Genomic DNA, 16,222 nt, shown 5'->3' on the forward strand with positions numbered 1-16,222 from the left:
ATAGCCCCTTTCTGGGACAACTGTGAAGGACTGTGGTGAAGAGAAGTCTTCAAAATGAGAAGAATTATAGGCAATGCACATGCTTGTGCATTTAGCTTGGAAGGAAAATGGCCAGATGTCCGGTTATACATTGATTCATGGGCTGTGGCCAGTGGTTTGGCTGTAAACTGCTATTGTTGGACTGCTGTAAGACAATCCAGTAAATTCCCTTTATAAAAAATATTATTTATTTGAAAGAGAAAGAGGGAGAGAGAGAGAGAGAGAGAGACTGAAAGAATGGGTGCACCAGGGCCTCCAGGCACTGCAAAAGAACCCTAGATGTATGAGCCCCCTTGTGCATCTGGCTTACATGAGTCTTGGAGAGCCGAATGCCTTAAACACTAAGCCATCTCTCCAGCCCTAAATTCCCCTTTTAACACAAGTTATTCTATCGGTTTTGTCCCTCCATTTAAAAGGCATCCAATAGCAGGGCATAGCCATGCTTATGTGACTCCAGTTCTGAGAATCTCTGGAACTGATGAAAATGACAACTTCTAGAGTCAGTGAAGAGATGAGACTCCATCTCAGGAACGAAGAACATGAGCAATAGAGGTGGACACCCAACATTCTCTACTGGCCTGGTACAAGCACCACCCCCCAAACCTCATCACACCTACTAGACATACAACAAAACAGTGTCAGGGCTGGAGAGATGGCTCAGTGATTAAAGCACTTGCCTGTAAAGTCTAAGGACGAGGGTTCAATTCCCCAGTACCCTTGTAAAGGCAGATGAAGAAAGGCAGTGCATGCATCTGGAGTTTGTTTGCAGTTGTTAGAGGCCCTGCGTGACCATTCGTCTCTTGCTGCCTCTTTCTCTCAAATACATACATACATACATATGTAAATATATATGGACTGGGTGTGGTGGTGCATGCCTTTAATCCCAGCACTTAGGAGGCAGAAGTAGGAGGATCACCATGAATTCAAGACCACCCTGAGACTACATAGTGAATTCCAGGTCAGCATGTTGGGGGGGCTGGAGAGGTGGCTTAATGGTTAAAACACTTGCCTGCAAAGCCAAAGGACCCAAGTTCAATTCCCCAGGACCCAAGAAAACGAGATGCACAAGGGGCACATGTATCTGAAGTTCAGTTGCAGTGGCTGGTGGCTCTGGTGTGCCCATTCTCCCTCTACCACCCCTCCCTGTCTCTTTCCCTTAACTAAATAAATAAAAATAAAACTTTAACAAATGTGTGTATATATATCTATTTCCAAAAGTAACCAGTGCATCTCCTTATAGGCTCTCTGACCTATGGCCGATGTAGGCTTTCTTTCTTTCTCCAAAGAAATTTATTTATTTAGGTTTTTCAAGATATGGTATCGCTCTAGCTCAGGCTGATCTAGAATTCACTGTGTAGTCTCAGGGTGGCCTCAAACTCACGGCCCTCTTCTTACCTCTGCCTCCTGAGCGCTAGGATTAACGGCGTGCACCACCATGCCTGGCCAATGTAGGTTTTCTTTATCGTTTTTCATTTTAAAATGCCTTTGGCTCTTAGGTCCAGACTGGGCTTCATAGCAGGTTCCAGGTCAGCCTCAGATATATATAGCTAGACCCTTTCTCAAAAAAGAAAAAAAAATCAAAGATGAAAAAAGAAGGAAGAGAAAAAAAAATGGAATGTACTTTATGTCTTCTTATACTCAGCTGTGATTTTTCTGTGGCTTCCAGAGTTGCTGTCTGGAGTTGCATATGGTCCTTTGGGCTACTCCCATTTAAGGACTCAGGGTTGTCCAGAACTGGTAAGGGGTGTGTGTGTGTGTGTGTGTGTGTGTGTGTGTGTGTGTGTGAGAGAGAGAGAGAGAGAGAGAGAGAGAGAGAGAGGGAGGGAGAGAGAGGGAGGGAGGGAGGGAGAGGGGGAGAGGGAGAGGGAGAGGGAGATCCACCTTGTAGCCAGCAGTGGACGTCTGATGTCAGTGGAGAGTGGCGCTGCACAGAGAAGCCCATCCACACCAGCAAAGGCAGCAGGCAAGAAAGCAGTGCTCTGTCCCGTCCACTACTTCTTATCTGGGCCAGAGCAGGAAGGCGCCTCCTTTGAGGGAGGACCTTCTCCCCAGTTAATCCTTTCTGGAAATGTATTTGGGGACCCATGCAGAGGTAGGCCTCTTAGTGGCTCCCACATCCAGTGACGTTGACAGGACTCACCATCGCAGGACTCTGAGGCCAGATGCAGCCATGAGCATAACCTGTCAGTACTGCTGTGTAAGCGCTGCTGTGTACGTGGCCGTGGAATTGCTGGGTCGCGGGGCACACGCCTTGAATAAACCATGCCTGGTTTTAAAGGAGCTTTTCAGAATTTAATAAAGTCATGTTTGTTCACACTTCGTTGGTTTCAATTATTTTTTTCCCTGTTTTTTATTTTAGGACATTTAGAAACAAATGAAGCAAAATGATTTATTTTATTCAATTTTTTTAAAATTTATTTGCAAGCAGTGAGAGATAGCAGACAGAGAGAATGGACAAACCAGGATCTCCAGCGGCTGCAAACGGACTCCAAATGCATGTGACACTTTACGCATCTGTCTTAAAGTGGGTACTGGTGAATCGAACTTGGGAACTCAGGTCATTAGGCTTTGCAGGCAAGTGCCTTAACCGCTGATCCATCTCCCCAGCCCTATTTTTATTTTTGTTTTATGTGTAAAGAACACGCGTGTATCTGCAGAGGCCGGAGGACATGTGCCTTGACCCCTGCCTCATTTCCTGAAGCTACCTTTGGTGAGACTGGCTGACTCACGAATCCCAGGCATTCTCTCGTCCCCAGCACTGGGTTGCAGGCATTGGTGGTCATGCTTGGGCATGCAGGTCCTCATGCTCTTTTACCCACTCCCCCCCCCACGCCTTTTTGGAGGCAGAGATAGAGAATGGACACACAAGGGACCCCAGTCCCTGCAAACGAACTCCAGATACATGTGCCACCTTGTGCATTTGGCTTACGTGGGTATGGGAAATCGAGCCTCGAACGGGGGTTCTTAGGTTTCACAGGCAAGCGCTTAACCGCTAAGCCATCCCTCTAGTCTCCCCACTCCTTTTAAGACAAAGTCTTGTATGACTCGGGATGGCATGGAAATGCTCTACGTAGCAGAGGCTGGTCTTGAACTCCTGATCCTTCTTCCTCTACCGCCCAAGCGTTGCGATTACAAGCGCCACCACACCGGGTTCAAAGCAAGTTTGGGGCTGGTCCTATGAATTATTAACCATCCCTGTCCAGCCATATCCTGGCAGCCGTGTGAGCGCGTTATATCCTCGCTGCACATTTTCGTTCGCTGCCCCTTGGATGCTACCCAAGTCAAGAAAACGCGCGGGGCGCCCGGAGTGGAGCCAGGCCCTGCAAGGCTCTGGAGAGCAGGGAACCTTAGGGCCGCCTTCGGTGCACGGGGCACTTCTCCCTTCCAGAGCCAGCGGTCCGGCGCATCCCGCAGCGCGGACTCCCCGGCGTCCCAGGCGGGCCTAGAGGCTGGACCCCAACCTCCCGCCCCCCGCTAGCAGGGAGGGCCGCACGGGGCATGCGCAGGCGCGCCCCGGCGCATGCTCGGCAGCCGGGCGGTCCCGGGGGAGTCTCCGGTGCCCGCCATCCATCCCCGGCGGATGCTCGGCCGCCGCTCCCGTGCGCCCAGGATACGCGCAAAGTTCGCCGAGCATTCGAGGCGCCCCGAGCCGGGGAAGGCGGCGCGAGCCGGCCGGGCGCCCGAGGCGAGGGACCCCAGGAGCGGCGCCCGGGCGGCGGGAAGGTGAGCAGCGGCGCCGGGTGCGCTGAGCCCGGTCACCCGGCCCAGGGCCTGCGGTCCTCGGGGATCTGGACGTGCTGCGGCGGGCAGGGCGCCGGGGCTCGCTCCAGGCCGGCTTCCGAGCGAGCACGAGCTCGGCCCCTCCCAGTCCGCGGCGGCCCGGGGCGGCGCTGGCCTCCAGCCCCCAGGCCCAGGCTCTTGCCCCAGCCCCCCCCCCGTCCCCATCCTCAAGCTCCCCAGTCCCAGCCTCCCGCCCCCATCCTCTAGCTCCGGCCCCCATCCTTCAGCCCCCCAGTTCCTTCCTCCAGCCCCCAGACTCCAGCCTTCAGTCTCCACCCCTCAGCACCTCTAGCCTCCATCCTCCAGACTCTAGTCCAATCCTCCTGTCCCAGCTTCCAGACCCCGGACTCCTACCTCAGCCTCCAGTCCCCAAGCGGTAGCCTCAGTCTCCAGCCTTCACTTCAGCCTCTAGGCTCCCGTCTCCACCCCAGAGCGCCTCCAGCCCAGTGCCGAGCCGCCTGGATGCCCGAGCCCAAGGGAGGAGTCTCCGCACGGTCTTGGCTCCCACTGTCCCTTAGGTGGTGCGGCAGTGCCCCTCCGGCCCCCAGTGCCCCACCCTTCCCTGGCTTCTCGAGTGGAGACGGCTAACATAGGCTAGGGCAGTCTGCTCCGTTTCACGGACACGATGACTGTACCCTGAGATCTCAGCAGCTCCCAGAAACACACCCCTGGTGTGTAGGAACTTGACTATCAGGAGCTAGGAAGACAGGGTCGGAAGAGGGCTACAGGACTCCTCTAACATGTTCCAGGTAAACTTCACTCTAAAAAGTTAGGTTTTGATTCCAACAATTATGTGAGTTTTAGATTTATGTAACCACAAATACAATCAACATGTAAGACCAGGTCTGTCCCCATAAATAACTCATGTTGTTCCTTTATATCATACCCCCTTACCCTCCTGATTCTTGCCAGTTACTGATCTTTTCCAAAATGTCTCTTAAATGGAATCATGACAGTTTGAATTCTTGTTACAGGCTTCTTTCGCTGGCCATAACGCCTTTGAGATACACTTCCACCAAATTCTTTTTTTTCTTTTCTTTTATTTTTTTCTTAGGGCCTCATGTAGCTCAGGCTGGTCTTGAAATCACGGTGGTGGCCAGGAATGAGCTTGGACTTATGATTTTCCTGCCTTTGCTTGGGATCAGAACTGGGTTTAGTGCATGCAAAGCAGTCACTATCAAATGAGGTACATTCCCAGTCCCCAAGTTGTTTCATGCATGGATAGTTTCTTTTTCTTATTGCTAAGTGGCATTTCACTACATAGATGCCAACTACGTCTACCCAATTATATTGTCCACCCATTGAAGGATATTTGGCTAGTTTTTGATTTGAGGTAATTTCAAGCTGCTGTAAATATATTCCACAAATTTTTCTGTGAAAGTGGGTTTTCATTTCTCTAGGGTATTGCTTTGTATGAGATTTCAGGGCTATAAAGAATTATTCAATTCTTTAAAAATTGTTTTAAGCCGGGCGTGGTGGTTCATGCCTTTAATCCTAGCACTTGGGAGGCAGAGGTAGGAGGATTGCTGTGAGTTCGAGGCCACCCTGAGACTTCAGAATGTATTACAGACCAGCCTAGACTACAATGAAACCCTACCTCGAAAGACCAAAGAAAATGCCTGGTGTGGTAGCGCACACCTTTAATCCCAGCACTCAGGAGGCACAGGTAGGAGGACCGCTGTGAGTTCAAGGCCACCATGAGACTACATAGTGAATTCCAGGTCAGCCTGAGCCAGAGTGAGACACCACCTCGAAAAAACAAAAAAAAAATTGTTTTAAAACAACAGGTTTTTTTTAAAACATATTTTTTGTTTTATTTATTTATTATTTGAGAGAGAGAGAGAAGGGGAGAGAGAGAATGGACATGCCAGGGCCTGTAGCCACTACAAATGAACTCCAGATGCATGTACCACCTTGTGCTTTTGGCTTACATAGGTCCTGGGCAATCAAGTCTGGGTCCTTTGGCTTTGCAGGTAAGCACCTTAACTGCTAAGCCATCTTTCCAGCCCTAAAACAATAGATTTATTTATTTATTTGCACAGAGAGAGAAGAGAGAAAAGTGTACCAGTTCCTCCATCCACTGCAAATGAACTCCAGATGCATGCTCACTGTACATCTGGGGAATCAAACCTGGGTCCTTAAGCTTTGTAGACAAGTGCCTTGACTGCTGAGCCATCTCTCCAGCTATCCCCACTTAAAGCTTTTTAAAAATATGTTTTATTAGTCGGGTGTGGTGGCACACACTTTTTGTTTGTTTGTTTGTTTTGTTTTTTGAGGTAGGGTCTCACTGTAGCTCAGGCTGACCTGGAATTCATTATGTAGTCTCAGGGTGGCTTTGAACTCATGGTGATCCTCCTACCTCTGCCTTTTGAGTGCTGGTATTAAAGGCATGCACCACCATGCCCAGCTAAAAACACACTTTTATTCCCAGAGTGAGACCCTACCTCACAACAAGAAACAACCAAAGAAATTTTTCTTCTTTTCTTCACTTCTTAAAAACTGTTTTCCAATTGTATGTCAGATGTGTATGTATCCTGCAAATGTTTTCTCTATATTTTTAGAGAATAATTTTTTAAAAATTAATTATTTTTTTGAGACTATATTTCTAAAATATAGGTAGTCTGGTCTCAAACTTGCCATTCTGTCAGCCTCCCAAATGCAAGGTTATAGGTATGTACTGCCACATCTAGCTTGTGCTAGTTTTAAAAGTCAGGTTCCAAGGTTCCTGTTCTGGGGTTCCTCGTTCTATCTAAGCCGGGACCCAGAGCTTACACTTTAACAAGTGCTTAATGATTCTTGGGCTCATGCAAGTTTGTGGTGTACCAGGAGAAAATGCTGAGTCTATGAAAGACAGAGAGCGTTCTCCACAGTTCAGACTTTGTGTAGGTTTTTGGTAAGGTAGTTGAGAACATAATGGTAAGAGACTAGCGGTTTTCTTATGTTCTCATTATATGTGGGTAGTTGCCTGGGTCTGTGTTCTCAGAGTTCTCCTCACATTGTCACACTGCAAGGCAAGATAAGAATATTTCCAATAAGACTAAGTTCTTGGTGTGAACAACTAAAAGAATAAACTTGCCAGCATTAGCTGAAATGGAGAGGCTGTATGATAAAGCAGGTTTAGAAGGTAAAAACAGAAAAGAACTATAAAGAAATTGACTTTCTGTTCTTTTATTTATTTATTTATTTATTTTAATTGTAATTTTTTTTTTGTTGTTGTTGTTTTTTGAGGTAAGAGTCTCACTCTAGCCCAAGCTCTCCTGGACTTCACTATGTAGTCCTCTCAGGCATCTTGAACTCACAGTGATCCTCCTACCTCTGCGTCCCGAGTGCTGGGATTAAAGGCGTACACCACCACCACCCCCGGCTCGACTTTCTGTCCTTTTTAGTCTAAAATGCATACAGTGCATATTGTTATTTTTGGTAGGGGGGTTTCAAAGTAGGTTCTCACTCTAGCCTAGGTTGACCTAGAATTCACTATGTAGTCTCAGGGTGGCCTCGAACTCACAGCGGTCCTTTTGCCCCTGCCTCCAAAGTGCTCCCAAGTCATAACCCACCATGTCCAGCATATTGTGACTTTCACTATATGATTATAACACCTGAAACTAAAGAAAGTGTGATGTAAGATTATTTGTATAGGAGTCAGTGTAATATGAACCCTATGCCAGTGTAACCAAGAGCCCAATGATGACACATGGTTATACATTATTACACAGTTTGGTCTGTTGTTTAGATTACCTTATGAGGTTGAAAACCAGTTTTTTCTGATTTTGTCTCATGGAGGATTCGTTAGGTTACATGAATCTACTGATTCTGCATGCTTGACTTTCATGTTGCTAAATCCTTTATATGTATCCTTGATCAGCAGCCCCTGTGAGGTCAGTAGTGTTGCTGGGACACTAATGCTTCAAGAGGTTAATGAATAAATTCAGCAGGTACACAACTCCTGCTGCCACCTTTCCGTCAGACCTCAACTCCAGTGCTCAGTCTTCATCTCATGAAAGAAGACTCTGCAGATTTGGGCATTTATTGCTGTATGAATGTTGTGCGTCGTCTTACTAATAAGGTGCCAGTCAGTCATTTTTGACACTCAAAAAGTTAATAATCAAGAAAAGGTGGGGACTAGAGGGATGGCTTAGTGGCTAAAGCATTTGCCTGCAAAGTGAAAGGACCCAGGTTCGATTCCCCAGCACCCATGTTACCCATATGCACAAGGGTGCGCACACATCTGGAGTTCGTTTGCAGTGGCTGGAGGCCCTGGCATGCCCATTCTCTCTCTCTCCCCCTCTTTCTCTGCTAAATAAATAAAAATAAAAGTATTTTTTTTTAAAATAAAAGAAAAGGTGGGGCCTGAAGGGATGGCTTAGCAGTTAAAGCATTTGCCTGCACAGCCAAAGGACCCAGGTTCAATTCCCCAGGACCCACGTTAGCCAGGTGCACAAGGGGGCGCATGTGTCTGGAGTGCATTTGCAGTGGCTGGAGACCCTGTCATGCCCACTCATTCTCTCTCTCCCTGTTTCTCTGTCAACTAAATAAAAGTTAAAAAAGAAAACAAAAGGTGGAATGGAAGCCTCAGTCTTATAAACCAATTCTTTTTAGTTAATTAATTTATTTGAGAGAGAAACTGAGGGAGGGGGGAGGAGGGAGCGAGAGAATGGGCATGTCAGAGCCTCCAGCCGCTGCAAAGGAACTCCAGACGCATGTGCCCCTTGTGCATCTGGCTTATGTAAGATGTGGGGAGTCCATCGTAGGTCCTTAAGCTTCGCAAGTGAGTGCCTTCACCATTCGGCCATCTATCTAGTCCCATAAACCAATTCTTGCAATGCAATGTGATGATTTCTTGATAAAAACTAATTTCCTTTTAGGCTGCAGATTTGAGAGAGAAGATCTGACAGTCTGGAATTGGAACTGGTTCAGAAACTACTTCTACTTCAAAAATGTTGGAGGAAGATATGGAAGTGGCCATCAAGATGGTGGTTGTAGGGAATGGAGCAGTTGGAAAATCAAGTATGATTCAGCGATATTGCAAAGGCATTTTCACTAAAGACTACAAGAAAACCATTGGAGTTGACTTTTTGGAGCGACAGATCCAGTATGTACTTGTCTATTTTATCCATTGGTTTTTATTTGTAAACTGTATCCAAAGCTTTCACTGGGATAATAGTATTTATGATGCAGCCTATGTCAGGCAGCTAGGGGCAGTGACCTCTGTAGTACTTAATGGTGTTGGATTTTTGTTTTGCTTTTCAAGACAGTCTTATGTAGCCTAGGTTGGCCTAGAACCTGCTGTATAGCTGATGCTGATCTTGAACTTCTAGTGTTCCTGTCTCCACCTCCCAAGTGCTAGGATCACAGGTGCCTGGCTTACTTTTTGTTATTTTATTTTATTTTTTTGAGTGAGCCAGAGAGAGAGATGCAGAGACACACAGAGAGACAGATAATGGGTGTGCCAGGACCTCCATCTATTGCAAACAAACTCCAGACATATGCACCACCTTGTGCATCTGGCTTACATGGGTCCCAGGGAATTAAACCTGGGTCCTTTGGCTTTCCAGGCAAGTGCCTTAACCACTAAGCAACCCCTACAGCCCCAATTTTTTTTGTATTTTTGAAGCAGTATTGTATGTTTCATTTTTCTTCTACTTCCTTTCTCCCTTTTTTCGTGTCTTGTGTCTGTTTTATATTTATTAGTGACATACCTTGAGTACCTCTTAAACACAAACTGATGCTTGCTTCTGATGAAATTCCTACCTGCTCTTTTATTTAGAAGGAGATTTTTCAAGTTCTTGAAGCATTTATGTAATGAGTTTCTTTTGTTTTGAATGTTTCTTCTCTCTCTCTCTCTCTTTTTTTTTTTTGGTTTTTCGAGGTAGGATTTCCCTGTATCTCAGGCTGACCTGGAATTCACTCTGTAGTCTCAGGGTGGCCTCTAGCTCATGGCGATCCTCCTACCCCTGCCTCCCGTGTGCTGGGATTAAAGGCGTGTGCCACCATGCCTAGCTTATTTTACTATTATTTTGTTTTGAAGCAGAATCTCATGTAGCTGAGGTGGCCTTGACCTCCTGATCCCCCTGCTTCTACCCCCTAGCTGCCTGGGAGCAGTTGTCCACTACCATGTCCAGCAATTTTTCTCTCTTTAAAACTAGAAAAGTTTATATAGAAATTAAGAAAACATAATATTTTTGTTTATTATAGAGAACATAGATTTGGGGAGGATAAAATTAGCTATAAAAAGGAAATCCTATTTCAGGAAATCCAATTCAATTTTAAAATGTTTCAGAGGAATACTTTTTATCATTAACATGCCCTTACCCAGTGAAGGCAAGCAGGGTGTTACGTGTTCTGGTTTTAGCTCACACATAATAAACACAGCTTTTTGGTGTTCTGTGTAGTGCTACGTTTGTCACATTTTTACTTTGTGCTGGTGATTTCTCTTTTAAAATCATCCCACGTACAGGGCCGAAGGGCTTTCTAGTGTTCTTGTGCAAGAAGGCTCTGATGTACCTTACAGAGAGGAATATAAAACACGTCAAACAAAATTAGATATTGAGGGGCTAGTGAAATGGCTTAGTGGTTAAGGCATTTGCTTGCAAAGCCAAAGGATCCCAGTTTGATTCGCCAGGACCCACATAAGCTAGATGCACATGCATCTGGAGTTCATTTGCAATGACTGAAATTCCCTGGCACACCTGTTCTCCGTCCCCCCTCAAATAAATAAATAAAATTTTTAAAATTAGATATTGATTAATTGATGAAATTAAAAATAAGAGTTCTTGCTGTCCCTGCCCCTATTTCGAAATGAGACAAGGTCTTACTCTATAACCCAGACTGATCTCAAACTTCCTTTGCCCAGGATGGCCTCAATTTTTTTTTTCTTCAAGGTAGCGTCTCTCTCTAGCCCAGGCTGACCTGGAATTCACTGTGTAGTCTCAGGGTGGCCTCAAACTCAGGGTGATCCTCCTACCTCTGTCTCCCAAGTGCTGAGATTAAAGGCGTGCGCCACTACACCCGGCTTTTATTTTATTTTATTTTTATTTATTTATTTGACAGAGAAAGAGTAAAAGAGAATGAATGGGCGAACCAGGGCCTCCAGCCACCGCAAATGAACTCCAGATGCATGTGCCCCCTTGTGCATCTGGTTAACAAGGGTCCTGGGGAATTGAACCTGGATCCTTAGGTTTTGCAGGCAAATGCCTTAAATGCTAAGCTATCCCTCCAGCCCATACCCAGCTTTTTAAAATTTATGTAAATATTTTATTCATTTATTTGAGAGAAAGAGGCAGAGAGATAGAGAAGATGGTGCACCAGGTCCTCCAGCCACTGCAAACGAACTCCAGACGCATGTGTCACCTTGTGCATCTGGCTTACATGGGTACTGGGGAATTGAACTTGGGTCTTTAGGCTTTGCAGGTGAGCACCTTAACTCCTAAGCCATCTCCAGCCCTGTCCTTAAATTCTTTTTTTTTTTTAATTTTTTTAATTTATTTATATTTATTTATTTGAGAGCAACAGACAAAGAGAGAAAGGTAGATAGAGAATGGGTACGCCAGGGCTTCCAGCCACTGCAAACAAACTCCAGACACGTGTGCCCCGTTGTGCATGTGGCTAATGTAGGACCTGGGGAATTGAGCCTCGAACTGGGACCCTTAGGCTTCACAGGCAAGCGCCTAACCACTTAGCCACCTCTCCAGCCCCCTGTCCTTAAATTCTTGATCTTCCTGCCTCAGACTCCTTATTGCTGGGATTACAGGTACATACACCACACTGGACCACAGGAGCATAACTTTACATTTCCTCTAGGGGAGGTGTGGTCACTGTTTGCTAAGTTACTGTTCACTGTAACATTTGCAAACACAGGCTCGAGGGCTTCACTAGTACCACAAGGTCCTGAGTGACATCATAGAACACAACCACTGTGAGTAATGAAGATCCACTTCATGAGAAAGTACCTTTTTTTTTTTGCTCAGGGGTTCAACAAACAAGTAAGCTGCGGCTTCTCCTTATTCTCGTTCATTCCATCCCCGGGGCATCACACCTTGTCAGAATGGTGTGGTCAGAGGAAGTACACCCTGGCCTAAGAGAATTTCCCTTCCCCAATTGTGTTAATTTTTAGAGCCACTTTTATCAGTGACTGCTGTTAAAGAAAAAACTACAGGTACATCCACAGCGTGTAAAATACAGCTTCACTTTCCCTGTGGGGAGCATGTCCTGCCCTATTCATGGGGCACAGCCCTGATTTTCATGAAGCTAACCTCTGGAACTTTCCTGTCCAGAAGTGGCCAAACTGCTTCTAAGAGCAGAGCCTGAGGAGAGGGAGAGCTAACCTGTGATACACATCCCAGGAGTGGGCTAGCTGCCTCTAGCAGCATCCTGAGGAAAAAGGAGACTGAAGAGAGCTTAGTTTAAGGCATTAGTAAACCTGCTGTGTCTGCTGTTACCTGTGGCTGTAGCTCCATCTCCTTTATGCTAATACTCACTGGCACTTTTATTGAACAGACAAAAACCAGTAATATTTGAAAAATAGTACACTTCATGAGCAAAAGGTATGGAACTTTCAACCCTGGATAATCCTTAAACGTGTTTAAAGGAAGGGGTTTAGGGTACCACGTGCTGGACTCTGCTGATCCAGAGCACACGTGCACTCTGATCATAAGAGCGATCGTATGAAGCCGACCTCTCGCCTTCGTCACACTTGTGGGTCCATAGTCACTGACCTCATTGTCTTCAGTGCTGGGATCATCGTTTCTTATACACGCTTGTTTCCTCTGGGTCAAGCGTCCGACCAGGCCTCTGAGGAAAGGCGCGTCGAGCGTATGTTAAGATCGGTCAGCGTCTCTAAACATCGCTCGTCAGTATTGGGCATTTGTGATGCTCAGGCCGAAGGTGCACCAAGGCAGAGAAAGCCTAGCAATGTGACTTTAATCAGGTGGATGGCATGGTTGTAAAATTAACTTTCAAGCAATTACAAGTAAGGATTTTAACATCTTACAGCAATAATCTCGCAAAAACTGTTTTTAAGATCCATATGAAACATTCCTAGTTCTTTCCCATAGATCATTCCCAACATTTAAAACTTGTGCTCACTGGACGTGGTGGCGCACACCTTTAATCCCAACACTTGGGAAGCAGAGGTAGGAGGATCACCATGAGTTCAAGGCTACCCTGAGACTATATATGTTGTGCCAAGACCCCTGACCAGGAGCCAAGTCCTCCAGTCACTCAGGAGTCACCCAGAGAACCGCCACCGAAGCTGAGACACTCAAATGCAAAAGCAACAGTTTTCTTTATTGCAAGCCTAGGCCTGGGCTCCGTCCCCACAGTCCGGCACAGTGGTAGTGAGGGAGAGAGCCCCTTTCTTTTGGGGGAAGGGGATCATATAGGAATTCGAACAAAGAAGTAGGGGATAGATACATGATTGGTTGATTTAAACAGTTCTGATTGGCTTGCGGTTTCAGCGGGCAAAGTTGGGGGCAGGAGCTAGGGGCACTCCAGGCAAATAAAGTCATCTCCATTGTCCTTGAAGTGGAGATTCCTCAGTTTCTTATCTAAGCAGGTGGTCGAAGGGCGGAGGCCCCCCCCCCCCAGTGTTTCTGCAGTGTCCTTGAAGTGGAGATTCCTTGGAAACTTTAGGGGGAAAGGCAGCAATTAAGCAAGCAAAGTTTACAGAAGCAGAAGGTCAGCACATTGGCTGGCTAGTTCTCTATCTAAGCCAGGCCTGGGCCTTATTTTTTTAAATAGTTATATTTGGTCTCTCACTTAGTGAATTCCAGGTCAGCCTGGGCTAGAGTGAGACCCTATCTCAAAAAATAAAACCCAAAAAACAAAACAAACAACCAAAAACAAGTAAACAAACTTGTGCTCAGAGGCTGGAGAGATAGGTTAGCAGTTAAGGTACTTATCTGCAAAGTCAAAGGGTCCAGGTTTGATTCCCCAGGACCTACGTATGCCATATGCACAAGGTGGCGCATGCATTTGGAGTTCATTTGCTTCATCTCTAGGCCCTGGCATGCCCATTCCCTCCCTCTCTCCCTCCTCCCTTCCTCTCTCCCTCCCTGTCTCTCCCTCTTTCTCTTTGTCTCTTAAATAAATAAATAAAAGTTTAAAAAAATTAAAATTTGTGCTCAGAATTTTTTGGAGCGAAACCTGTAATATAGGTATAATGCTTTTGAGTTGGAAACAAAAATGTACACAAAGCTTTTACCTTTACTTATGGAATAAATTCATCTCTTGTTTCAGAGTTAATGATGAAGATGTCAGGCTAATGTTATGGGACACTGCAGGTCAAGAGGAATTTGATGCAATAACAAAGGCCTACTACAGAGGTAAAATATGGAACTTATTCTTTTGTCTGGCATGGTCTTTTGTTTAAAGAACTCTGCTTTCTTTGTTTTCTGTGAGTTTCTCTTTAAGAATATCTCACTTAGGGCTGGGAGGTAGCTCATTGATACAGTGCTTACTTAATAGTCATGAAGCCCTGGGCACAATCCCCAGTGCCATTGTGACCTCTTTAGTCCCCTGGCCAAGCCCTGGGTGGGGCTCCTCCTCTTCCTGATACCAAGTTGTCACCAGGAATAATAAAAGCCACATGCTGTGTGTGCAGTGGCATAGCCTTTAATCCCAGCATTTGGGAGGCAGAGGTAGGAGGATTCGAGGCCATCCCAGACTACAGAGTGAATTGCAGGTTAGCCTAGGCTAGGGTGAGACCCCACTCCGAAAAACCAAATGATAATAATAATAAATAAATAAATAAATAAAAAGCTACATGTCATGAAGACTTGAAGGACGTTGGGCAGGTGGGGAGAGATGAGTCCTTTTCACAAGACACCAGAAGTCCCAGGGTTTTCACTGCTTCGACTACTCTTAGCCTGGCTGCAGTTGTCAGAGAATGCGACTGATGGAGTGGGAGCGCACGTCGTTCCCCATGATGTCCATGAATCCCACCCTTCCCTCCGTAGAGGAAAGGCTGAGGATCTTCTGAACCACGTGGGTTGGCATACAAGCAGGGAAGCGGTGTTCTTAGGAAGAAATACCAGCTAGGCAACCATAACAACTCCTACCAGTGTGGTATTGGTTCTGTGGTGAAGAGAATAGGAGGACAAGGTACAAGTTAGGGCTGTGATGCTTGGACAGTGTTCCACAGCGTTTCTCTTGCCTTTTCACGACCCCCCCCCCCAACCTGGATCTCCTCCTTTTAGTTCTCAACCTGGGCCTCCCCTATTATCATCCCAACCAGGGTTGCCCTTTTCTTAACTGTTGCATCTTTCACATGCTTAAATTAAAACATCTTCAGTCCAGAGTGTCATCGCCCAGGTACTGGGAACACCAAGGTTCACAGTTGATCTTGTTGAAGCCTATTACCATGTTTGTAGACCTTCTCATCCTAACCCACCCTTCTTGGAAGAGGACAGAGGGTTGCGAGTTCGTTTTCTAAAACGTTCCCTGCCTCCCTTCCCTCATGGTAGGCACTGAACGCTGGCCTTCCCCGGGCTTGCTAGGCCTCTGCCGTTGAGCTGACCTCTGAAGAAACTGTTTGCAGATGCTCACCTTTTCCAACCCCTTCTTGTTACCAGCACTTGGAGGTGTTAGCACCCAAACAAACCAGGAGACAGGGCTTGGTGGGTAGCTTTAATCTAGTGTGGATTTGGGAAAATGGGATAGTGACTAATTTACCTGATATGGAAGTGTTTTCTGGAGTTTTTGTGGGATGATGGGTGGAAGAGTTCCATGCTGGGAGAAATCCCTTGTTCTCCCTTATGTTCTTTGAAGGATTTGTAGGGTCTGGTCTTGGAAAGACTTCTGTAGATCCAACCTCCTTTATATGCTAATATATTAATTTTGCAAATGAAAAAATAGGCTGAGGGAGGAGGAAGTATCACTAAATGTTTCTCCCTGGAGAAACTTTGAAGGCCAAGTGAAAAGGCCCTGGCTGTTACTGAAGATTAGGTAAAAGTGAGGAAGGAGGGTTTGGCTGGTCTCTTTACATTGCAGATCAAAGCCCAGAAAAGGAAAGGCAAAGGCTATTACTTCCTGGTAAGGCTTAAATTCCTTCTCTTTTCTTTCCTTCTTTCCTCCCTCCCTCCCTCCCTCCTTTCTTTCTTTCTTTCTTTCGAGTGTGCTCAATATTTGTGGTGTGGTCTGTGTGACATATGCACATATGTGTGCTGATGCAGAGCCCTGTGCACTTGCCTCTAGAAACCAGAGGAGAAATGTCTCCTTCCATCATTCATCTGTCTTGTTTCCCTTGAGATGGAGTCTTTCAATGATTATAGGAAATCAGTTTTTTGCCTTGAGTCCCAGCTATGTTTAGGCTTGTTTTGCTTCCCAAGGGACTGGTTAAGTTATATATATAACATGTTTATAATCATTTCCTTTCTAAATTCTGTAAATATCTTTCTATTTGTCCTGT

At 46.0% G+C, this 16,222-nt stretch overlaps 1 protein-coding gene across 3 annotated transcripts in view; it reads left to right on the forward strand.

Moving 5' to 3' along the window:
* The first annotated feature begins 3,595 nt into the window (after positions 1-3,595).
* The window catches only part of Rab23 (RAB23, member RAS oncogene family), a 34,968-nt gene continuing 22,341 nt past the window's right edge, over positions 3,596-16,222 (forward strand). The window contains exons 1-3 of one of the 3 annotated variants that reach the window (XM_045156847.1): positions 3,596-3,762; positions 8,682-8,908; positions 14,053-14,138. In XM_045156847.1, the coding sequence (XP_045012782.1) occupies positions 8,754-8,908; positions 14,053-14,138 (241 nt within the window). In that variant the 5' untranslated portion in view covers positions 3,596-3,762; positions 8,682-8,753. The remainder of the gene's footprint in view (positions 3,763-8,681; positions 8,909-14,052; positions 14,139-16,222) is intronic. The other 2 variants (XM_045156846.1, XM_004668217.2) reach the window with 2 other exon arrangements.

The sequence above is a fragment of the Jaculus jaculus genome, chromosome 8, assembly GCF_020740685.1.
Source record: "Jaculus jaculus isolate mJacJac1 chromosome 8, mJacJac1.mat.Y.cur, whole genome shotgun sequence".
NCBI lineage: Eukaryota > Metazoa > Chordata > Mammalia > Rodentia > Dipodidae > Jaculus > Jaculus jaculus.